The following is a 26,581-nucleotide window of genomic DNA, read 5'->3' as shown; positions in this document are numbered from 1 at the left end:
TTCTGGGGGATAATAAATGATGTTGAAGGAATGCTTGCTATGAATTGCTTGCTTTTCTCCTTTTTCAGCAAAAGTCAAAATGTTTTACTAAAGGCACAACAAGTTTAATTATTTCTACCCTGTTTTTATTTTTCAAGGCGATAATGATCCTAAACACACTGCCAGAGTAAACCCTCGTAAATGTAAATCAGAAAGATGAACAATAGGTTTTTAAAATGGATGTAATGGTCTCATTGGTTCCCTGACTTTATTTCCTTTCAAAATCCAGAGAAAAAATAAGAAAACAAGCATGCATGTGCACTGAGAGATGACTGGGGCAAAATGGATAAAAAACAGATGGCCAAACACTACTAAAGTTGTGCAACAGAATGTGCTGCTTTGATTTACTAACAAGAGGGAATATTTTGATCCGAAAAGTTTACAGCAAAATGCCAGTAAAACATGCCCTCTGCTGCATTTTCTTTTGAGGAAGTTATTTTTTATATATATGAATCAATATTTTATGATGGATTTTCCTTTCCAAGTTGTAATTATGAAAGATTCTTTAAAAAACAAAGTCCCATAATTTCCGCTCTTCGTTTGACTGCCACTGGTCATGTACACAAAGAGTTACACCATATATGTCTTTGAGATTTCTTATATAAGGCATCACAATAGAGGGGGAAAAACCTTGTGTATGTTTGGCAATTCATATATGTGGCGTGTAGTCAGAGGTGCGACAGAATAGCAGTTCAAGCTGCATCGAAAAGAAGCATTGGGAAGGGTTTAATAAAGAGGCAATTTCTAACCTCCAGCCCTAGATCAGATTTGAGCTACACGCATATTACTTTAATAACGTTTACCTGTCCAAGCCTGTGATTGATTGCACTGTTAACTTAAATAGCACTCTATTAACTGTGTTTTTATAAAAAAAAAACTAATTAGATTTTGTAGATAAACTATGGAAATCTGAGCTCTGTGGAAAAGTCAATTATCTCTTAGCCCGATTTGATCCGCTTTGATCCAGGAGGAGGAGGTTACAGCAGAAGTTCCCCTTTCCTTTGCTTTGACACAGACACAGCTATGCAGTGCGTCAGCAATTCTCACAACACTCAATGTTGAAAGCCTCCACTTTGGGACACTTGCAAATCACACTAGTAAAGCAATGGAGATTTCTTCATTTTTATTGTCAGACACCCATCTATTTTGGAATATGTATTAATAGTTGAGATGCATTTGTTTGACAACATACATGAGCTTTTGTGCAAGGATACAAGAAAATATCCAAATATCCAAATATGAAAATGTCAGAACCCTATCTGAAAATTCAGTGTATCACACTCTGCATTTACTTCAGCAGCTAGTAGTGAAGAAGTAAGATGCAATTCTGCATTCAAGAAAATGAAAAGTTATATTACTTATTAAAAAGAAATGGGGCCTACATTTAAAGCTACACAAAATGGAAACTGATGCAGTTGGTTTTACTGCATAAATCAAACTCCCAAAGGCTAATGTGCACATTAGAGTCTAGTTTTAAAGTAGTTCCAGTCAGATGGAAGATTCTGGAAGACATATATATATATATTTTTTTTCAGAATACTTAATTCATTAACCTGAATTACAATTAATCAGTTTAACTACAAAAACCGTGGACAATTACACCGTGTAACAATTTTATTTTATTTTTTGGTTCCTGGGTAGTAAGTGTTATTTTCTAATTGCTTATGCCTCAAAAGTATAGAAAATGACTATTATTCCCCACAAACTTCGCCTTTGTGACCTGTGATATTTTGAAATGTACCTATTTCCAATGAGAAAACGGGCGAATACAGTAATAATCGTAAACCTCGAAAAACTACTCTTTTGTAGTCATTTTTGTATTACTTTAGTATAAATACATGTTACAAAAATTGTGTTACATAGTGTTATTTTTTTTTTTTTAGCAGACACCCTTGTCCAGGGCGACTTACAAAATATTAGAGCAATACAAAGTGCAATAATACAGTGCAGTTCAAGGCATAATACAATTTACAAATTCCAATTTACACAAGTGTATACAGTAAACAATATATAAGTCTTAGATTGTAAAAGCTAATAAGTGCAATGTATAATGGAAACTATTACAAGATTATAATTGGGAATGGGATTTTCGTTAGCCTACATTTAATGTTTATAGTTGCGACAGAAAAGAACACAACTCTGTCAACAACATGGCATACGCTGTGTGCAAAATTGCAAACTGATGTACAGTAATCATTCGAGTTACATTCCTGGGAAACTTTGCATTATCGCCTAGCAAACATTGGGCATATATCACTCAGACGCCATATTCTATACACTTCTATTACACTTGAGGTAACACAGTGATAATTCAAACACAACTTTATAGATAGTTACTTAAAACATAATATTCAGTTAATATGCATTAAATAGATATAAAGCACTATAAATTAAAAAATACATTTATAGTGTTCAACTGAGATCAAGAACAATCTTGATCATTAAAAACAATCGCTGCTACCATGACACTTGGGACTCATGTTCGAGGCTCTTAATGCGGATCCAGGCAGCAGCCAGAGGAGGCCGCTTGGCTGGCGCCCCATTCCTCCACAGAGACGCAGTCATGCGCAGTTTGTGTAGAGAGGTTTCTGGCGTGACAATAAGTGAAATAATGTTCATGTTAATTTAAAATCGATTTAATTTATTTAATTTCTTGGTGTTGTATGTTGTGTTTGGGTCTTGCATTTGTGACTCCTTGCTGCCCTACGTTGTTCTCTAATTCTATGGTGTGCAGTAATAATATTAGTCGAAATGTTATATTAAAACCTTAATCAACTCAACTCTTTGCATCAGTTGTTCAGATTTATCTGTGCATTTTAATTAAATTAAATGAGAAGAGGGTTATCCCAGTAAGCGTATTTGTGGTTTAATTTTAGATGTATTACAAGGCTTTGGTAAAATACTCTCTTGCCAGATCTGGAAAGGTCTCCTGTAAGCAGTGAGCGCAGGCGTGTGGGCGTGTATGCTCGCCGATGTCGCGCATTTCGAAATGGGTCCTGCTTGGATGCGCATGTGCAAACAACTCGAAAAGCACGTATCTCGAATTCGAGTATCTCGAGGGGTTACTGATGGGAAAAGGTTAACGTTAATATTAACAAAAACAAAAATGATATAGAACCTGGAATCCTGTGAGATGAATATAGGACAGGTATTGAGTTGTAATTTGCGATTAGCTGACATGTCTAAGTTTGTATTTGCTTCAGGCCTAAGGGCCTACATAAGAACGCAACATGGGTGTGAAGGTGCCAGTTGCATGGTTTAGGTCTTCTGTGTTCTCTACCTTAAAAACCCATTATATCTGCTTTATAGATTTAGAATAAGAACATTTGAAGATTTGACTTATTAAATTGTATTTTTAATATTTCTATATGTATAAAGTGTATTCATTTCTTACATAATATATGATATCCATAGTCTTAAAATGGTGTTGAAAGTACTACTACTACTATTACTGCTACTAATAATAATAATATATTTTAAATGTGATAGTGTTTTTTTATTATAATTGAGCCTTTTGATTAAGCTTCAAACACAACGAACATACAAACAATCAATTAATATTGTTAAACCTGCATTCATTTTTTAATGTATCTATTATTAATTAATTCATTCATTGTTTGATTGATTGGTAGTGGTTAGTTAATATATGGCTGGTAGGACTAAATGCAGACCAAGAAAAGGACATGTTCCGTGAAAAGTTTAAAACCTCCGTATCAAAAAGTATTATAATGTTTGATTATTCATGATTTAAACCGTGCCATGTTTTCATAAAATGTAATTAATTATTTTTTCCTTTTTAACATGACCGCGTTCTTGTATGGAAATTCACAAAAGGGAAAAGGTTTGATGTATGGGAAGACAGTTACCTAATTAGAGCATAAGAAATTGAATCTTTACAGCATGCAGGTCATATAATTACTGTTAATTTAACGCTCAAATTCTCTGTCATTAATTTTTATTCTTTTAAATGTAGTTTGGCAGGGGGTTCTGAACCATAGCAATAGATTTTACTGTATGTGAGAGCATACTGGCCCTTTGAATGAATTACACCAGACCTTGCAGTCCAAATAACAAGATTCGCATCATTTATGCATTATTAAGCCATGTAATTGAACGATCCATAGTTTGCATATTACACTATTAAAATAATGTGTTTTGCTTTTACTCTAACACGAATGTTAAAGCCTTTGCGGCTATTTAGTAATTCTTCGAATTATAACATAATTACCACAAATGTTCCTTTGATTTGGGTAATTTTTTGTAAGATATTTTCTAATATTTGATTATGTAACGGTATCTTGAACGTTTTTTACTTTAAAATGAAAGCCATTTTTGAGGACAAACTTAATTAAAATAATGAATTATTCAAAATCTTTTGTTTCATTAAATCACCTTTGGTTTTGAGGGGGGGGTGATGCAGACTTTTCCATTGTCCACAGTTAAAATGGCTTAGTAATTGCTGCTAGTTGTAATATATATATAATTGTATTGCGTTATGCACACACTTTGGTTCACACATTGTGTAGTTTCTTGTTGTTTCTTGTTTATTTCTTTGTTTCGTTTTGTTTTTGATTGAAACAGGAATGTGGTTCAAATATTCAACTGATCTGTTCTCTACCTGACGTAAACGTCAATGGGCCCGATTTCAATATAACCTATAACACCTTGATTTATTTGCATGTATTTATTTTTCGGTATTACGTGAATTTTTACAGAAGTTCCCGCAGAACTACAGAGCAGGAACAACTCCTCTCCTGTTATTGACTGTCAGCTCAATCCTACAGAGTCTGTGCGATATTATTCCTCTGTCTGCCTCTGTTTAATGTTGGCAAGTTTTAAAACCCACACTTGAAAACGCCTCTCCCAGTGCATGCATTCCCATGTTTAGGTAATCTTTAGTTTATTAGTTTCCGAAATACATTTTTTGTGCAAGCAGTAGAAGGTATTTACTTATCCTACCCCTATAGTTTCTCGCAATGCCCCTTGCTTTCTCTTTCTGAGGCTTTGTCCCATCAGCAAGCCCTTTAAAAGGGTCTTTAGATATATAAGAAGAGGCAAAGGCAGCTGTGACGTGAGTGCTGTTGTTTCATTTACTCCTCTCTATAGCAACCAGCAGCGGCTCTGCAAAAATGCCCCTTCCTTGGACAATGTCACATCCTCCTGAGAGGGCAGAAAGCAGCAGCTGTTGCGTCCCTGCCACATGCATCCCACTCTCCGTATCAGCCACCAACACATTTCCTTTATGGACCATTTATTTCTGGTTTATTTGCTAATAAACACGTCAGAAGAATTACTACTACTACCACTATTCCTGCTGTTTTTGTAATAATAATAATAATAATAATAATAATAATAATAACAATAACAATAATATCAACAACACCCAGTAGACTTATACTTTTTGCTGGCATTCTTTAAAATATAACTTAAATTTAACGTTTCCAGTTTCCCTACCGTAACTTTAACAAAAATGTATGTTTTTTAACTTTGTTGCAAAAAAGATACAGCTGCACTTTTACAAAGCACGATAAATTACAAAATAGTATTACATGTTGGAGGACGCTATTTTTCAGTGGTTTTCTAGGATACTTCAAAGAGTTAAATGGCTATATTTTCGATCTTGGGTTAAGATAACTTGTTATCACATGCGCTTTATTCTTACTTGTAGCAAAATCAATTTGAGTTAAGTGGTTACCATTAATACTATGACTACTACTTCAAATAATAATAATAATAATAATAATAATAATAATAATAATAATAATAATAATAATAAATACACCTCAGAACTTCAATTGACTAAATACTCTCATTTTCTTTATCATCAAAAGCATTACAGACTGAGTTTAAAATTATATTAAAATACTGATAATTCAAGCACAACACTCTTCCACGAATGCCAGCAGCAGCAGTGTTAACAGAAGTAGCAGTGCTTGTAGTAGTATCCTATTAGGTGACCTACGTACAATTAGTAGTGCAGGAGGAGGAGAAGTAATAATAATAATACATTATTATAAATATTGAAAAGACGAATCGCTTCTGTCATTGGTTTATGATATTAGAAGGCAAAACACAGGACTAACTAAGCACCCCGACACTAGATCACTTACCGGTAGAGACACCATCTCCCATTAATTTGGATATTTCTTTCAGCCTATATTGATAAAGATGAATATGCAGTGTTTCTTTATTTTGAACTGGGGTTAAACAGGGTACATTTATCTTGTTGGCTAAATAGATCAAAAAGTGACGTCGGTGAGAGTGGACTGTTAACCGAAGTTATTGCAGATTAAATACACCTCACATGAACTGCTTCTAAAGTTCAGTGAGTGTGTCTTTAACGTATTTAATTAGCCTTTGCATGTGTTAACTTGGTTATACTTTTACGTGTATAATTAAAACAGACATTTATCAGATTGCAACGGCTTTATAAGAGTTTGGGAAGAGAGGTTGTTCCTTTTGTACATACATTACACATAAAGTAATGTCACAGGTCAACACCAAAGTTGTCGGAAACTCTTCTTAGTGGTGTTTTCATTTAAGTGTTGATAGTTTTGTTGTTATAGGCCGACGTTTGTTGATGGAGATTTATACTACTGTGATTTGACTTATTCAAATGTATATTTCAGACGCTTTCTGTACGTTAAATATATTGGAAAAGCATGAAAATAGCATTTCACACAGACAACCATCAATCCTACACTTCCTAACTCCTAAATGAAAATATAAAAACACAACACTGGTGATAATAATAATAATAATAATAATAATAATAATAATAATAATAATAATAATAATAATAATACATGTATTTTTGTGGTGTTTTTCTATTTAGTTTTTTTTTTTGAGGAATGAAGGAGACATCTTGGAGAGCTGTCAGTCCTCAGCTTTCACTCTTACAAATCCCCTTCATGTCAATAGTGGCAGTGTATTATTTGAACAGCTGGCCTGAGTAAAGGCTGGGCTCAATCCAACACAGCAGTCTATGCACATGTAGATGACATCACCTCTAAGCTGGCTTTGGACTGCAAGAAAAATGAAAGTTAGTGAGGGGGACTAGGGTAATATTGCGGGGAGCCTAAACTCTCCGATTTTACAAGAAGCAGATCCATTAAAAGGAGCAGAAATGTTCCGCTTGTAAATAGTTCTTAATTTTACGCACCGTTTGCGCAAATGAAACAAAACCATGAAATCCCAGAGTTAAAGAGTTCAAAATTAAATTAATGAATGCGTACTGACTCAACACCACAGCACCACACTGATCATGAAAGCAAACGTATTGGTTTATGTTTAAGTTTAACTATAACTTGGTAAGCACTTATCTTGGCTTTTCTTTTTCTTTATTCGTGTAGACGACGTAAAATATTGTATAATATATATATATATATATATATATATATATATATATATAGAGAGAGAGAGAGAGAGAGAGAGAGAGAGAGAGAGAGAGAGAGAAACCTTAAAAAACTTGAGAGTTAGCTGCGCAAATGGATCTTGCGGTGTATAAAATACAAATAAGCTCGGCTTTTATCTATTTATAGGCTTCTCAATATGGCAAATGCTAATGGATCAATACACAGCCATTCAATACAAATTAACAATTTCTCATCACACGTGGTTCTGTTACAGTTCTGCATCTGAAGGATATAATAAAACCACAATACAACAATTACTTTTCCCTAAAACACAATTAAATAAACACAGGCGCCACCTACAAGTTTGCCACAAGGTAACAGTAAACACCGAATAAGAAAACAGCATCGGTGAATGTAAAGGAATATCCAAATAGCGAAAAGGTGTACATTTAAAGTTGAAAAACACGTTTCTTAATAAAACACAGGCTAAGATAAAGAGAAAAACATACTTAAATAACAGTTTCAGATGCTGATGAATATACACCTAATGAAAACATCACTTACTCCGTTATCTTACTTTTATAGTCTGGCAAGTTAAGAGGACTTAAAGTGTAATGTCCTTGTTGAATGCATCTCGTGTTTAGATGTGAACTTCTACAAAACTCGTAATAATAATAATAATAATAATAATAATAATAATAATAATAATAATAATAATAATAATAAAAACAACAACAACAACAACGTCTTCATTTCAAGGAAGGCAAACACCAATAGCTAAAATTATTATTACTCATTTCTTAGCAGACATCCTTATCCAGGGTGACTTACAACTGTTACAATATATCACATTATTTTACATGTTTTACCCATTTATACAGCTGGGCATTTACTGGAGCAATCTATGTAAGGTACCCTGCTCAAGGGTACAACAGCGGTGCCCCCACCGGGGATTGAGCCCACGACCCTGTCCAGAGCCCTAACCACTACTCCACACCACTGCCCTAAAATGATATACATATACATCTCCTATCGGGCCTTCAGTTGTAAGCGGATCTGTTTTTAACAATTAAACCCTTCCGCCGCACTTTCGTTTCAAGCATTGTGCCTTTCCCTGGGCTGTCCTGAAAAAGTTATGTTTAAGTCCGCTTTTCCTGTGCTATAGCGACGAGGAGATCCAGCACATTGCACAAACTGTCTGAAAGTAGGAAAGTATGGTGTCTGGTAACAGCAGCAAGTTCACACATGGAGGCGTTTGGTGCTTCCTGCAAAACGATAATCCACATACTCTAGCGCTAAGGTTAACAGCACCATTCAAAACAACGATTGCAAAAATGCATGCAGCCTGACCTCCGAGCCTTATTTTAACATCTGGCTTTATTCAATCAGCACTTACACGAGCACCAGCAACACAGGAGCCTGCAGCCTACACAAACATAGTTGTCTAATTCCATGTATTACTAGATCAGCACGAAACAGTAACTTCTCCATATATACCGAAAGTTATCTCCAAATATATATATTTCATTGAAGTGCCCTCCATTGCTTAAGACTACTACTACACAGTCAAAATTTCCTCGCGAACACGTCCTTGGCTGGATTTCCCGGCGTTGCTTTTTGCAGCCCTGCTACTTCGTGGCGCTGTGTCTGCGCGGCTGCAGGACGAGCCGGCTGCGCTGTGCGCGGAATGAAGCGGGTTTGTAAAGAAAGCGCCTCGACCAATCAGCGCCGGCTGCTAGGGGCAACCACGTCTATCAAACACCTCTCGACCAATGGGAGGCGAGGCGAGGCGGAGCTCAGGTGCTCGCCGCTGCGTCCACTTGGCCAAGAGCCTGGGAGACGCCTGTGGCAAAAAAGTAACTGTCAAATGCACGGCTCCTTTAACAAGAGCGATCAGTCCGGCTCCGAGAGTCATGGCGACCACAGCGTCTAATCATTACAATATCCTCACCTCCAGCTCCTCCATCGTGCACTCGGAGCCCGGGAGCATGCAGCAAGGGACGGCGTACCGAGATGCACAGACACTGTTGCAGAGCGACTATACCCTGCAGAGCAATGGTCATCCTCTCAGCCACGCACACCAGTGGATAACGGCACTGTCACACGGAGACGGGGCTCCCTGGTCCACCAGCCCCTTGAGCCAGCAGGACATAAAGCCCGCTGTGCAGAGCGGCAGGGACGAGCTGCACAATTCAAGCAGTTTGCAACATCAGCCGCGACCGCCTCATCTGGTGCACCAGCCGCATGGGAACCATCACGACGCAAGGGCATGGAGGACTACCACAGCAGCGCACATCCCGAGCATGGCATCAACTAACGGACAGAGTCTTATATACTCACAGCCTGGGTTCAGTGTAAATGGCATGATCCCGGGGAGCGGTCAAGGGATGCACCATCACAGCCTGAGAGATACCCACGAAGACCACCACAGTCCACACCTCAGCGACCATGGGCATCAGCAGCCGCCACAGCATCAGCACCAGCAGCATCAGGGCCACCACGACCACTCGGACGAGGACACCCCGACCTCGGACGACCTGGAACAGTTCGCCAAGCAATTTAAGCAGAGGAGAATCAAGCTGGGGTTCACCCAGGCAGACGTTGGACTCGCCTTGGGTACACTTTATGGTAATGTATTTTCCCAGACCACCATCTGCAGGTTCGAGGCCCTGCAGCTCAGTTTTAAGAACATGTGCAAGCTCAAGCCTTTGTTGAACAAGTGGTTGGAGGAGGCAGATTCAACTTCTGGGAGTCCCACCAGCCTGGACAAGATAGCAGCGCAGGGGAGGAAGAGAAAAAAGCGGACCTCCATCGAGGTAAGCGTCAAGGGGGCTTTGGAGAGCCATTTCTTAAAGTGCCCCAAACCTTCAGCCCCAGAAATCACTTCGCTAGCGGACAGTCTTCAACTGGAGAAGGAGGTGGTCAGGGTTTGGTTTTGTAACAGAAGACAGAAAGAGAAAAGGATGACCCCTCCCGGAGGAGCCCTCCCAGGACCGGAGGATGTGTATGGGGACACTCCGCCACACCATGGGGTTCAGACTCCTGTACAATGAACAGACATAGACCCCTCTTAAACTTTTTTTTTTTATTATTGTGTCTCTTTTTATTTCTCCTATAATAAACACTGGACTATCCTAAGCGGTAGCGGGTGTTATGATATGTTTTTGACCTGTACAAGGGGAGCACCCAGGCAATGCAGTGAGTATTAAAAAAATAAGATACATAATACCAGGCACTGAGATTAAAGCTTTTTTTTCCAAAAGCGACAAGAGGAAAATATGTCCTGTAAAGATATGCCCAGCACTGTGACACGACGCTGTTTTGATGTGTAGCCCCATTGTGGAAAGAATGCTTGGTGTAGGAAAAGTACGATGTAGACTAGAGCTACAAGGCACCTGACGTTTACATCAATTGCTTTTATGATATATAAATATATAAATATAATTATTTGTATTATTTTGTACATATATGGAATCCACGATGTGTTCCATGAAAACAGCCACGACAACTGTATTCATGAAATAAACGCCATCTTTACAACATCAACAGGAGCAAATGCAGTTGAATATCATCAGGTCCTAGCAGGTGTTGACCTCACTTGGTCAGTGATCTGCCTCCAGCTGACCAGTAGGTCCATCAGAGCTGTGTCCGAACTCAATGCAGCATCATTTTATATTTAAACGTGCGAAACGTTCAGTAAAGCTATACCCCTATACAGATCATTATTATTTCAACAAAAGCTCTATTTATGCATCGGAGCGACCTATTTTCGCTTTATTTCACACCTCTGTACGGTTAATATAAATTATAAAAACAATAAAAATGGACACTAGCTGCACCAAACTCAACAGCAGAATACAGGCAGGTCACGGAGGGGGGACGTTGCGTTAGAAACCTGACACTTTTTATTGTTTCACTACATAGCTCGACGTATTTTATCAGTTCATTCCTATTAATTTTGTAAATATTGTATATTGTCAATAAAAGTCATAGCTTGATTTCTTTGCACACTGGGGCACTTTTACTTTCAAGATTTTTTAAGACTAAACAGGTTTTAGCTGTGCGTTTATTTTTTTATCCCAAATGGTTTGACATAATTTTGTATTAGGTTTGAATACATTCTATTTTTTATTTATAGTAATTTGTAGCCGGAATAATGCTTGTTATTTGTAGTAAAAAAAATATGTAGCATTGCAGCTGCTGTCCAGTTCATTTTAGCAGCTTGTGTTTCATGGAAAAAAAAAATGGAAAAAAAATTGAAAGAAATGTCTTTTCTATCTATGGTTCTGTCATTTACTTTCAATAAAATGCTGCTTGGGCATTATCTTTGCAGATTAAAATGTTATTGAACCTAAAGTTTACAGAAAATGTGAAAAGGGGAACGGTAGATTTAAAATTATTGGGATCCTAAGCAATTCTGTAATACTTATTTGCAGAGAAGGGCGCTGTACAACAATATATTTTTGCTATTATTTAAAAATGTATACATTTTGAAATAATTCCTTTAAAAAAGGGGAAGAGATATTTAAATACCGTTTTATTTAGGTCCGAAAGGTAAACGTAAATAAACATAATATCAATTTTATTCTCCTACTGTACAAAATGCCTGGGACCACATTATTATTATTATTATTATTATTATTATTATTATTATTATTATTATTATTATTATTTCATTCCTCTTTCACAGCCATGTTATTTTTTCTTGGTATGAATATATTTTTTAAATTAATTTTACTCATGCATTGTCAGGAGGTATACAGGCACTGAGCTTCTATTGTGTTAACATGATTGTCATTTATTGGAAATTAGCTTTTAGTGTTAAAACCAGGCCCGTTAGGTTGATACGGGACGGAATAACCCTCACAATATGATGATGTGGGTATATGGTTAGAAACAAAGTTGAAGCCGATATATGTTATTTCAGTTTTTCATTTCTACATTTTATTGAGCGAGGTTATCATGCACACGTTACTATGTATATATGTGTATATTTGTCTTTTCAATTAGGGTATTGGTTGTTCTTTGTATATTTATTTTTATTTTTAAAAATGCTGCCCAGGGAAATATTTTCATATCATTTCAAAGTGGCCTGCCTCAATGTAATTTATTTCTTTTAAAGAAAAAAAAAGTTCTGGCAACAGTGCTTTCTTCTGTAGCTTTAATTAATTAATTAATCGATTAATTAATTAGCTGAAAAACTATGTGGGATGTATTTTTTCTGCTTTTTGTTCAGTTTCTCTATCACACTTTGTTTGGGTTCATTTGGATGTGCTTGTGGGAAAAATAAAACGGCGCAGAGTTCATTATATATTTATGTTAAAGTAATATTTTATTACTTACATAAAACAAGAATTGCACAAATTTTTAAAATGGTCTTGTCATTAAAATACATTTCTTTTCATTATACCAAAGTGGGGAGTATGTTTATTCACTTGCATAAAGAAAATGATAGGCTACAGAGAGCAATATACCATACATTACAAGTTGCCTAAGTTGTTATAGTGTGTTTGTGTTTGAGTTTGAAAAGGGGGTTATTTGAAGGGTTTGAAAGAAGGTTCAAACACATGGCCAAAGCAATAGTAAGACATTTTATAAATTAATTGTACAAACTTGAAGATGTGTTGTTTACACTTCAACACTTTGTCAGCAGCGAACTCATTTTGAGCTAAAACTGAAAGTATGTATTAGGCATAATAATAATAATAATAATAATAATAATAATAATAATAATAATAATAATAATTAGTATATGCTATATTATTTAAATATAACAAAACAATAAAACGATATTTTTTTCCACCTGTATAATTCAACATTCAGTTGTAAATTGGCATTATGGGCATAACATAGGTACAAAGTATTGTAATGGTACAGTGCTAAAATATTTTCAAACTGCAATCTATCCTTGATGCGCATTCATTTGTTTTTACCCCTCTCTGTTCTCAAAATATAAATAAAATAAAACACCAAGAGCTCAATATTTGTCCGATTAGTGTAATTGGAAACGTATCAAACCCCAGTTTCTCCTAAATACCGTGTAATATTTTGCCTTTTAAATACATGAAGTCTATATTGTATCAATAGGGTGGAAGTGACAGAAAGAGTGAGTGTCCTGTGAAACATACAGGCCATGGGGGAAAATGCTGAAGTAAAGTATGGATGCGAAACACTTGGTCCATACATTCAGAAGCTTCCTCTGCAATAGGGACAACCTGCCCTCTGCTGGTCACTGCTCCGGACCTTATGGATTGGTCGTGTTAGTTTATTGCAAAGCATTCAAGTTCGGCTCTGTGTTGATGTTTGGTGTGTTTTCATATGACAAGGGAACCCCGGCTTTATATTATACTGACAGTAAATGGGCATAGAGGGAAAGAAATTGTGGAGAACACTGTATCGCGCCATCTTGGTACATTTTAACGCTGTTAAACCATTAGTATTACTGTATTCGATAGTTTTGTATAGACTGTCTGTTTCTACTGCAATTTAAACATATAATCTATAGCCTAAGGAGGAGAGAGAGAGAGAGAGAGACTGTGCTCAAAATAATGAATTTCATGTGACACCTTTACTCATAACATAAGTGTGTGTGTGTGTGTGTGTGTGTGTTATATATATATATACACACACACACACACACACACACACACACACACACACATACAATGTGTATATGGGTAAACGTGTCACATTGCTTTAATACATTTGAACACAGTCTCTTGATTGATTGAAACGTTTAAAATGTGATTTCGACACTGGAAAGGCACTGTGTTAATGCATTTTTTTCACTATCAGACGTTTCTTCTCAAAACTGGAGTCCGGGTAGTATATGTTGTTTAAACTGTTAAACAGGACTTCGCCGTTTCGTTTGACATATGAGTAAAATCTGTAGGACATGTCTGAGATGTATGTAGGTTGTAACTGAAGGCGTCTGACAATTCATCGATGAAGTTGTAGTCTACATTATTTACACCCTTCATTTGAAAGAATGTTCGTGGATTATTATTATTATTATTATTATTATTATTATTATTATTATTATTATTGCTGTTGTTCGTGGTGGTGGTGGTGTTTTTCTAAGATATTTTCAAACTTTGCTGAACACTAATTCAATCTACAGAAAACTACGAGAAGACGGGTTGTGTACACTTTGGACGCTCCCTCAAATTAGTTGTATAGGTTTTACTACTACTACTATTACTAATAATAATAATAATAAGAAGAAGAATATAATTATTATTATTTGATATAGATTACTGCCAGGTATCCTTATTGTATATATATATATATACACACATAAACTATGCAGAAACCTGTCGCTAATTCCGCGGTTGTTTTGTCTGAGTATCTATTTTTGAATGTTACGGTTTTCCTACTGCCTAGGGGACATGCATGAGATATGATCAGAACAAAGTATAGCGAAATGGCTATTACAACGGTTTGTTTAACGACACATCTATTAATAAAGATATCAACGAAAATGTATGTATTTATTTTAAGGATGACGCAGTTTTCCAAGTAACTCTGTATATATCAACGTAATAAGGAATACAAATACTACTACTACTACTACTACTACTACTACTACTACTACTACTACTAATAATAATAATAATAATAATAATATAAGTAGATTGAGCAAATTGACCTATGCACAAAATAAAGTATTGTTTATGTTTAAACGACATTGTTCTTAATTGGAAAATAGTATATATACATATATATATACACACACACACACACACACACACACACACACACACACACACACACAACATTAAATAGGTTTCCGTTTTCATTTTAATTTTTACTTGACCGTCCAGCCATATAAGGTTTATCAAAAACTCGTTCCGATTCACTTCCTTAGATGTAGTTCCTGGTGGTGTTTTGTTGACAGTACAAAATCATTAACATAATTTGTAATTGATTGATAGAGTGGAAAGAGGTTAGTTGTATTGCTTCTTGCATTTAACTATCCACGCATGACTGATTAACATTAAAATAAAGTTGTTTGTACACACTGTCAGACCACATGTAAGCAACGGATTATTATTCCAATTACTCCAGTAACTACTGGAAACACTGGTTTAGTCATTCATTTGCAGTTAAATGTCTCCCAGCGTTTGCAAGTAGTCAAGGAAAATTACATAAGCTTAAATAAATGTACTGAATTCAAATGTTAAAACAATTATATTATTGTTGTTGCTGATAACAACAACAACAACAACAATAACAATAACAATAATAATATGATTAGGCATATTTTCACTGATGTATTACTTTAAAGTATATGTTAAATGTAAATTGTTCCTACTCCTAAATAGTAAGGTGCAGTTTTACATGGTGGGTTGACTATACTTTCAGATCCGCCACGAGAATAAAACCACCACGAAATAGTTATTTGATATATTATCTTCCCTTTTCATTAATACAAAATATATGTATTCTATATGATTAATGAAGAAAGAAAACATCTAAATTCTGTCTTACGTGTTTGAAATCCATTAATTGTTACTGGAATACACACACATATATTCACATAAAAAAATCTGAAACTGCAAAATACCACAGCGAGAAAATGGAAAATATACAGACAATTCGGAGCAAATAGGAAACGTTTTGTTGTTGATGTAGCTCTTCTCTAAAAACAAAATGCAAAATGGTCGTTAGGCTAGAGTTTAAATGTGACAATAAATCCTGTATTTTCAATTATTATTCAGCTATAACCCCCTACAAATATACAACTATGTAAGATTTCCACTGATCGTGTTTTTTAGTCTTCTGTATAATTTATCCCATATGAATTTTTATATATTACACCTTTATGTATCCGAGACTTGTGTCGTCAAATGATGCTACTAAGATAAAACTGAGTTGTAGTATGTGTGCGTGCGATAGACAGGTTTTATACATTTGAATAACTCGCAAGCTAAGATGTAGGACTAAAAGGGAAAACTCACATAATTATTGTATAGCATAAGTTATATATTATAACAGCATGCTCTGTTTAAGGCAACGTAATTCACTAAAACTGTCTGTGACTCGATTTTGATACTTATATCTTACAGTCCAGTTAGTAAGTAAACCAAGTTTAAGGCCAAAACAAATACCGGTGTATATCTAGGGGAAGAAAGGGACTCTAAAGAGTAATCTCATTATGAAGGCCCAAGTTATAATTATGTGGGTGGGGGGGTAATAGATAATAAAACATTTTTAAATAGAGCAAATCTAATTGGAAAACACTTTTTATTTTTTTAAATAGAAAAGTAATCCTGTTCCTAACGGACTGATACATATGCTTGTGTAATTATGAGTATATTACACATTTTACATTAAACTCTGACCTTCTGTGCCCATACAGTAAGTTCTCATAAAATAGATTTCTAGTACCATAATAGAGGCGTACGGTCTCATGCACTGTATTCCTGTATTCTCAAATGCAATTAATATTGCAGCATATTAATTACACCTTCTGCTTTATTGGGGTAAGTTTAAATTTCCCTTCTGGATTATATTGCACATTCGGTTTTCTTGCAGCAAGCTTTGAAAATATTGAAAAAATTGTGTCCAAAATGATACTTTGGTGCCCTCTAGCGATCTTCATTATGTGGACCACGTGTCTGTGACTCCGAGATATGTTGAGACACCAAAGAAAGATAAGACTTCTCGCTGAAGTGTGCGGTGGTGGGCAGTTTAACTTAGCAATTTTTCATTTGTTTAAGATGGCCCAAAATAAATATTATAATAATGTTTTCTTTGCATGATACTAAGTTTTGGATAAAATCAGAAGCACACCTAAAGTTCGATGTTGAATATTGAGAAACCATTTAAAACTGTAGCTAAGACATCCTAGATATTATTAGAAGTAAATACACACACATATATATATATATATATATATATATATATATATATATATATATATATATATATATATAACATGATATTTTTAAAGTTTGATCACACTGAACAAAACATATAATTCAGATTCTTGTATCAGGTAAATTATTTTACACTTTAAAAAAAGATACATAATGAATACAGATTGAAAATTAACTACAACTTGAGATTTGATATGGATCACATGCCCCCAACACCAACCATAATCCTTAAATTCAATTGAAGTGCATAATAATTCTTGAATACATGTGAAACATATATAAACATTTAATCACTAGTTCCTTGTCTATATTGTCCATAACAATTTCCTTTGAATACCTGTGGAATTCTTCAATTTTGTTTTATTCATAATTTTAAAGCGTATCATTACCAATGAAACTATTACTTGTAATAACCCAAGTTTGCAAAATGTTTAAATGAATCATTATAATAGCAATATAAAGTAATGGCTAAATTAGCTAGTTTGACTTTGAAGAAGAGTAGTTAGAATAAATAAATGCACAGACGAGTGCTTGCTACATATGTTTTGTCAGTTTTTACAGATATTTTCCCTTGCCAAAAAAGTAATCTTTTTCTAGTTCTGTGTCAGCATAATATAGCATTAAATATTGTATTTCTTTTGTTGATGCTTTATAATTCAGGATCAAAGGATTACATTGTAAACAAGGAAATCTATTTATCAGTCACATATCTACACACGTGTGGTAAAAATTATGGAGTCTCCTTGAAATACAGAAGTAATACACTTAAGGAAAGAATTATATGAGAATGTTTTCACCTTTGACAAGGAAAGCAACAGAACATATGTTTTGCTGGCACACTGCCATTTTTTTTACACCACAATATCCCCCACACCACTATCTGCAAATAATTCTGTACATAGTTGTATTGCACATTTTCCCAGTTGGGCCTAATCATCTCCCACAATATATTTCAATTGCAATTTTGTCAAGGTCATTCCATATAATTTCAACATGTTCAAGTCAGGGCACTGGGGAGGTCAGCACAGCATGTTTTTTTCATCTTTAAATAGCTGTTGTTCTTCTTTCTGATTTAAGTAATTTAGATTTGATAATTTACAGTTGTGTAGGAGTATAATCATGTTGAAAAACTGATACTTTGTCCGTACCTTCTAAAGGTATTGCAAGGGTCTGAAGAATGTACACTGATAAAAAAACTCTAAACATTACCACACCACAGTATCACCTTAATTAACTGCTGCTACAATTCAATATTCACCAATTGTAGTTCTCCTGTAACTTAGTGGATTGCATTTCTACTAGATTTTAGTTGATTGCTGATTAGAATTACCATTCAGTTTTTTTAAAAAATAAACCTGTTTTCTGTTTCAAGATTAATGTTACGTTTTCTTAACTACCAGTTGATTATAGCCTACTGCCCATTTTAAGAAACACTGACTGTTTCTTGCATTTTCCTTCACAGAATACCGTTCCTTATGGACTCAATCATTATTTTTTGGGAATCAGAGCTTCTCATATACTGTACACTCCTGTGTTGTCCCTTTCTCGGCGGTTCCATTTAAAAGAATACATACCTAGTATTGCAGCCAATCACTTATGCATTCCATATTTTTATATTGCATCCATGTCTCAAATACTCCAAGTTCAGAAAGCTGTCTGCAGCCTTTGACTGAGAAATACATTTACTCTGTTATAATGGATAGTACTTTCATCAGAGTAATTGAGGTAAAATGTATCCAGTTTTATTTTGTTTTGAATTGTGTTGAATTTGCATAAGGCAAATTTACATAAGCCAATAGTTTATGTTTAGCTTCTTTTCCTGTGTAAAATGTTATTGAGATTTAGCGTTGACCCCATAATTTTGTCCATTAGCATATATATGTATGCAAGTGTGTGTGTACATCTGTATTGGCATGTATGCATAAACTTTGTTTTGCATTGATTTCTGTGGAGTGGCAGTCAAAATTTGATTACAGATGTCACAGCTTTCAGTGTTTTCTAATTCTCTGGCTCTTCTCTTTGATATGGATAAACAGCCAGATTAATGCTACACAATGCCACTCTGATAAAGTTAAATGCCATCTTAAGAAATTAATATCCTACATAATGTAACCAGATCCGAACACTGATTATTATTACTATTATAATTAACAAAACAATTAACGAAAGAGACAAAGGAAATGTCTTTAATCTGAAAGTATCCCTACACATTTGGTAAAATGTCATTGTTAACTAAATAAAACATCTCTGTTTTGGAAGGTTATTTTATTTTTAAAATTCTTCAGCTAAGAAGATCACCATTTGATCAGTTCACCCTGTGCATTTGTTCTCAGTTGCTTTTCAAATAACATACAAATCCACTAGCTACTATATAACACAGCATTTGAACTCATGCAGAGTATTGTGTTCAATGTCCTTGAAAACTATGTGCCCTATCTTTAAAAGGTCACTCTCAAAATAAATACATTGCAGATTTAGGACAACCTAAGTTTCCAGGAGTGCCCAAAGTGCATGTTTCTTTCCCTTGATGTCAGATGGAGCCCTTTGAAATGTCTTTAAATGTGGGATCAGACCACATTTATGCCTATTTCAGGTGATAGGAGATTACAAAAGGATTTACAGACTTTTTATTTCCTTTAAAGACAAGATCTCAAAACAGCACAATTAATGAGATGAAAATAAGTAGTCTTGGGGATATTTGAACACTGGCTTTAGTTTCCATGATATTCTGTATATTTTTGGAATCCTTCCAGATTGATGTGAGTTGACTTGAAAATGTCTGAGTTACAGAACACATCTGGGAAATACAGTATTTGATGGCTGACATATAATTCTCAGTTTTGTGAGTGTGCATGCACATTTGTGTTTGTGAATAAAATATAGTCTCTGTGCTAAGTCATTTCTCAAGCTGTTCACATTACTAACAAATATGTTTTTGTATAAAGTGTTGTGTATAGCATAGTAGAAAACATTATATGTGTGTGTGTGTATATATATATATATATATATATATATATATATATATATATATATACACACACACACATATATATATATATATATATATATATATATATATATATATATATATATGTGTGTGTGTGTGTGTGTGTGTATATTTCATGATTTATCCTCAGCCTTTAAGAACATGCAAATTATATAAATATACATAAATGTGTGAATTATGTAATTATGTAAATCAAACTGACATTTGATTTCTATAAAATCAAGAACAACTTTATTTATGTTGCCTTTACCTTATATATATTGAAGTACAAATTTTCTCACATATGAATATGATTTAGTTGTGTTAAAACATTAATAGTGTTTCATGCATAAACTGGCTATAATCAATCAGAGCAGAATAACACTTCAGTGTTTAAATATTATGCAAAATAATAATAATAATAATAATAATAATAATAATAATAATAATAATAATAATAACAACAACAGTAACAATTATTATTACACACTATTGAAAGTGAGTTGTATCTACAGTGCACACTACATCGTTTTCATACAATACCTTCAGTTAAAAATTATTCACTGTATTCAAAGTAGAACTGAGCTATGGCATCATATTTCACCTTCATTTAGTGCTTAGTGTTAAATTCTTACTGTGACTTTTGGTTACATAAAGAAGAAATTCATAATTCATGATTCATCATGTTTTGTAAATAAAATTGGAAAGATATAGAAGAAATATAATCACCTGAAAAATAATTTCTTGCAACCTGTTGATTAACTTTCTGGCCACCAGAGGGCCTTGTACCCACCTTGTGCTCTGCATAATCACAACTCAATTGTTGTCAGTCTTCGGTCTGACTTCAAAGTTGGTATTGTTTCATGGGGCACAGCTCTGTACAGCTAACTGGGGAGGAGGAGGAGGAGGAGGAGGAGGAGGAGATGAGTTTTGTATATTTGAAGGCTGCCATTCTTCCATTTTAATAATATTTAATCACATTCTCCTTTGCCATTTGCAGTCAGTAAATAATTAAGCTGGATAATAGTATTGTTTCCAGATAATGTACTTTGTTATATAGTTTGTCTATGTTCTTGGGGGTGGGGTGACATTTTTAACTTGTCTCTAATGCAAAAACTGGAAAGCATCTCTACTGTATTGTTTAGCAAATAAGATGCATTTCCTCTCCGAACTGAACACTGCATGACTGAGAGAATTTACAAAAGGTGGATCAATGTTTTAATCAATGCAGGTTCCAATTCTTTCTATTTTGTTTCTAATTAGAACAGCAGGTAATTTGAGCACAGCAGCTAGAAAATTCTTCAGAAACTAAGATATGGAGAGGAGAGACCAGCAAAGACTGGTGCAGCATGCAAATCTGAGTCAGATGCTATTACTGGGGTCTGAGTTAGTGACTGGGTTGGAAATGAGTGAATGCGGATGTCCTCTACTCATGCACCATACAGCCAACACAAAGTTTAACTTTCAATATGGTTATAATAATAGAGTAAGTTTAGAGAGAAACAACTGGGATCTCGTGAATCATATCTGAAGTGTTTCCGTTCAGTCAGAGTTGGAGGGGCGAACCTGTCATTCTTAAATACATGAAAATAATAACACACAACTTTGACAAGAGAACTGTTTCAGTTAAGGCTCAACAAGAACAAAGCCTTGACATAATTTAATAAGACTTCCTGTAGGATTTCAAGCAGGCTATTCCAGTCACATGAAAATAAAATGATTGCAATCTTTATGAACAGGCCACAGAAAACCGGTCTTCAGACAGCGATTCCAGAATCTGGAGGTTAATGAGAATCGATGAAATGCGAAAGGGGTGCACAGTGGACCGACTGACATTTGGTAGAAGCCTCCAAGGGACTAGATATTCCACTGTTGACTGTTATAGGTGACGGTCCAAATGCAGGAAAGCTGAAAAACTGACACTTTAAGCAGTGAAAGAGAGTACACAAGCTGACCCCTACCAATCAGCTGTAAATAAGGCAGAAGTTGAGCAGGACTTCACAAGAAATCCTAGACGCCATCTCCACCACAGTCAGCACTGCAGCATGCCAACCACTCCTAACCCAATTCACTGTCATTCAGACACTACAACGGGCAGGACAGATATCCACAAGCCCCTTTTTCCGGTTGAGTCCAGTATTGTACAGCTCTCAGAAACCGACTGTAGTGCCATTCAGTAGAGAATGTTTCGGAGCCATCAGAAAGCGATGACAATGACACCTCAGTCTGTCCCGGTATGCGGTGTAATTTGGGCCCCAGGATAGTCGCAACTACAATCCTGCAAAACATCTGTAACGTCTACCCAATACAACATAATTATCTAGTAGGGATTTTGATCTCTGTTCCAATGGACTTTTATCCAGGAAGTGTTGCATTAGTATGGAAGATGGTGCCCACACCCACACATTCTCGGTTCAGTTTCCAAAGACGTGATTTTGTCATTTATGCAGAAAAAAAGAAACAAACATAAAAACAACACAGGGTAACATATGTAAAGAATTATGCTAAGTAACATTCTGAACATTTACCATATATTCATATCCTATTGCTGCAGGCCTTGTATTTACATATACCATTGAAATGAATCTGTTTCTACATAAAGCACTGAACTAAGTGACAGAATTCTGCTCATCTGTGGCGCTTTTTACAAATATAATTTTATTGTTCAACACATTTTTTACATTCTCATTCAAATGTAGCCAAGTTAATTACACATGGTACACTTAAGTACACAAACTTTCATGTTCATTCAGTTGTAAATGAGCTATTGTTAATTATAAGTTCATCTGAACTTTGATCAGCCATTTGTATCATGTCTCTTTACAGTGTATAATTGTTCTTGCTAATTGTACACTTAAGTCACTGTGCAGTTGCAGAGATTTATGATAAAACAAGGTTTTATTACTCATTCATGTTTTACACGTTTCCAGTTCAAAAATTCTCTCATAAATAAGGAATGATAGTTACTGTAAATATTTCCTGATATCATCTGCTGCAATTTTTACCAAACATTTTTGATGATTATCGAACATTTTTTAATTATTATTTCTGCTATAAGAAAAAGTTAAAGAATACTTGTTTCCCTGATTTAATTGTAAACCCAAAAGCTTAACGATGTGATGAAAAGGGCTGGAGATGGGCCATATCACACTGTCTAAGTTAATATCTTACCATATTAAAAGGATAAATGCAAAATCCTACGGCTGCTATGCAATTAAATCCTGTAGCCATTTTTTTTAGGAACATAGTCAGGGCTCTTTCAGGTGCACTGCAACACCACCACCCCCATCCTCTCCAGTGATGCAATTATGCTAATGTCCTCTAAGTTACTGTTGCCGTGGAGATCCCTTGACAGCATCTCACCCTCACCTAATCAGAGTGCAGACTACATGGCCCAGTGATGTGGCTGATTGCTACCCACACGAGAAGTAATTGAATTAAAACAGAACTAGTACTAGACACAGGATTTGAGGGTCAGTAACAGTTAAGAAAAGTAGGCAAATATTGAGTGTAACTGACCAAAACATGTACAGATGCATCTGGGAGTAGAAAAATACAAATTCCTGGCTGTTTCTGTTAGGTCTTATTTCTAACATCTTCATTTCCTGATCTGTGAGGGGGGATCGAACTAGGTCAAACCTCTTTGGTGTCAGGAAGTGGTCATTGGTCATGGTTAGGGAACAGCAGTGTAAAGATAAATGCTGAGCAGCTTATCTGGAGAGCATGGCTAGGAATCCAAGTCTACAGGCACAAGCCACCGGAAGGGAATCCTCAGAGCTCAAGAGAGGAGAAATCGAAATCCCTCAACAACTTGTATTCGTTGTTTATAAGTGGAACCATTGATCAAAGCGAGCCTTTATATACATGTAAAGGACATGTACGTGAGCGAAAAATGTGGAGTAAACCGACTCACCTTAATCCCCTCACAGACACTTGCTTTGTGTCAAAGAATTCGCAGAAATGTTGAGCTAATTAATTACAACTGTCTTTTCTCTTCTCCCACCTGGCATGCATATTTTGGTCTTATTACCACATTCCTACATCATTTATTCAACACATACCTGGAATCCTTGGCACTAAATGCATCACGTATTGTATTTCAAATAACTGAAACGCCTTCAGCTCATCCTTGCCCCAGCATAGACAACAGACCCCCCCCACCCCCGCTCAATCTCAATAAAACTGAAACAAAAAAGTCCAAACAGATTGCAGTCTTACCAATGTCATTACAGCACCCAACTTTGTCACAGCTTATTATAAGTTGAAACACTAGCAGCAAATAAGTTAAGCAGCATAATTAGAATACTTTTAATCATACAGACAAACCATGGGGATAATTGGAGGTAATGCTTATCTGTTGCTATGCTTTTAGTCTAAAAGGAAGGCGGGGGAATGCCAAACAGTGCCGGCGCAGTGTTCCAAAATGTCACTGCGACTTCAAGGAAGAGGCAGATATAACCTCAGAAGTGTCATGTAATTTGTCTAGCCTTTATATTATTACATCTTCAGGGCATTTTGCTTTTGAATGTGTTTCAGCTTGTGAAGAGATGGAAAAACAAAACAAAATAAACGCTTGTAATTTAAAACTCAGAGGAAAAAATACAGTTCAGCGCTTGCCAACGGGTATGAATCCGGTACACCATGTAGTCGAAAATGTTTCTCAGCCTTCATAATATCTTGATTTATTGAAATTAAAACTTTTCTTTTTGTTTTATAATCAGTTTTATAATGCATTATCTCCCCTTAAAAAATGCTGTTCACAGAACCAGAACCTATGGCCACATGCTTCTTATCATACACACGTACATTACTCAGTCTGGTCACGTCTTTATTTTTCCAACAGTAAAGTATCCTGTGGCACAGAATCACTCATTATCTTGAAAGTGTTCTCTCCGTGGTATTTAAACTGAAAAGGATGAACATCTATTTAAATACTTAAAAAATTTAATGAGACGAGTAATATTCTAAACTTAATATTTTTGTATCTATGTATACCAAGATAATCACGATTTCAGTGGACAGGTCTCTGTCCACCCTTTGATGACACTGTGTTTAGCCACATTTAACACTACTTTAAAGAAACAATCTCACTGCACCTCAAGGATTATAGGGATATCACAAGCTGCACATTTAGAGCCAATTAAATTAGTGTCCCTTTGTTTGAAATTGCAACAGTACAGGAGTAATTAGCACAGTAGCACTTCAAATTAATACTTCAATTAAAAGTCCCTGACATATTTTACTACCATTAGAGGCACATTACTTCAACTCAATATACATCATTAAACTGGACATAAACAATGAATTAAAACACAGTAAAAGCTAAAAAGACAATGTAATTATTCATTCCAATATTAATAGCCTATAAAACAGGAAGTTAAGCCGATAAAGTAATTTTGCCGCCCTGCTTGACCAAACTAATGAGCTACCAAGTACAGTGAAATAAGACCTGCCAACAATGAAAAACAAAACAGAAGTCTACAAGGGGCCAGTAAAAAAATGTCAACCAGCTTACTTTGAAACAACAGCATGGGTTTACTTTTTTTATTTTCACAACACCCCCTTATTAGAAATTAAACATTTTAATTATATCATCAGTAAATACAAATCTTAAAACAAAGGCCAAATCAAAACTTTAGGGGGGTGTAGCATGTGGCTGGCAGAGTCATAACACAGCTAGAAACTTGCTACCTGTGATGCCTCTCACTGGAGAAAAACATATCAGTCGCTTTCATCCCAGCTGAAGCCCTTCTTACTCATTCAACAGCCAGCATGGACTCTGATGTCCTCACTAGAAAGTGAATGCATGTATTTTTAGGTTACACCGAAGTCCCTAAAGCCATTTCAGATTAGATCTAATCCCATTACACACTTATGACTCCAATAATGAAAGGCTAAAGAACCAACATGCCATGCCAACAAGCTTGCCTAAATGTGAAAACAAACCTCTGCTGAACACAAATGTATTCTCCTTGATTCTGATGTCAGTACAAGGAGAGGTCAAATGTGGAATTGCATTATATCATGTTTGGCCATATATATTTTCTTTATCTCGGAAGAAAATCTCCCGAGATTAACTGAAGCACAAAGTCAGCACAAGATTGGTTTAGGCTACATTATGTGGCTTCAAGCTTTAACATTGTGTACAGTATTTTTGGAGAGAGAGAGCAAACACAAGCAGGTCAAAGGAAACTTCACAGCCTGCTTTTCTAACTAGCACAGACATGGTTTTTGTCATTAAGGTGTACAGAAATCTGAAGGCCATGTGTTTTTCTTCAAATATAACACTAGCAATAGGGTCAATAATGATTGGCACGAAA

The 26,581-nt window shown here is 35.3% G+C and overlaps 1 protein-coding gene across 1 annotated transcript; it reads left to right on the top strand.

The window, feature by feature from the left end:
• Nucleotides 1-9,184: 9,184 nt before the first annotated feature.
• On the top strand, nt 9,185-12,901 carry pou3f2b (POU class 3 homeobox 2b). Its single transcript, XM_066702602.1, has one exon. It carries the CDS (start codon nt 9,308-9,310, stop codon nt 10,445-10,447), a length of 1,140 nt encoding a protein of 379 aa, XP_066558699.1. The 5' UTR covers nt 9,185-9,307; the 3' UTR covers nt 10,448-12,901.
• Nucleotides 12,902-26,581: the final 13,680 nt, after the last annotated feature.

The sequence above is a fragment of the Amia ocellicauda genome, chromosome 1 (genome assembly GCF_036373705.1).
Source record: "Amia ocellicauda isolate fAmiCal2 chromosome 1, fAmiCal2.hap1, whole genome shotgun sequence".
In the NCBI taxonomy this organism is placed as follows: domain Eukaryota; kingdom Metazoa; phylum Chordata; class Actinopteri; order Amiiformes; family Amiidae; genus Amia; species Amia ocellicauda.
The sequence above is the reverse complement of the archived record's forward strand: the minus strand, read 5'-3'. Positions and strand labels throughout refer to the sequence as shown.

Bases quoted from the DNA above. Each gene is read 5' to 3' on its own strand.
- pou3f2b (XM_066702602.1), top strand. From the start codon at position 9,308: ATGGCGACCACAGCGTCTAATCATTACAATATCCTCACCTCCAGCTCC.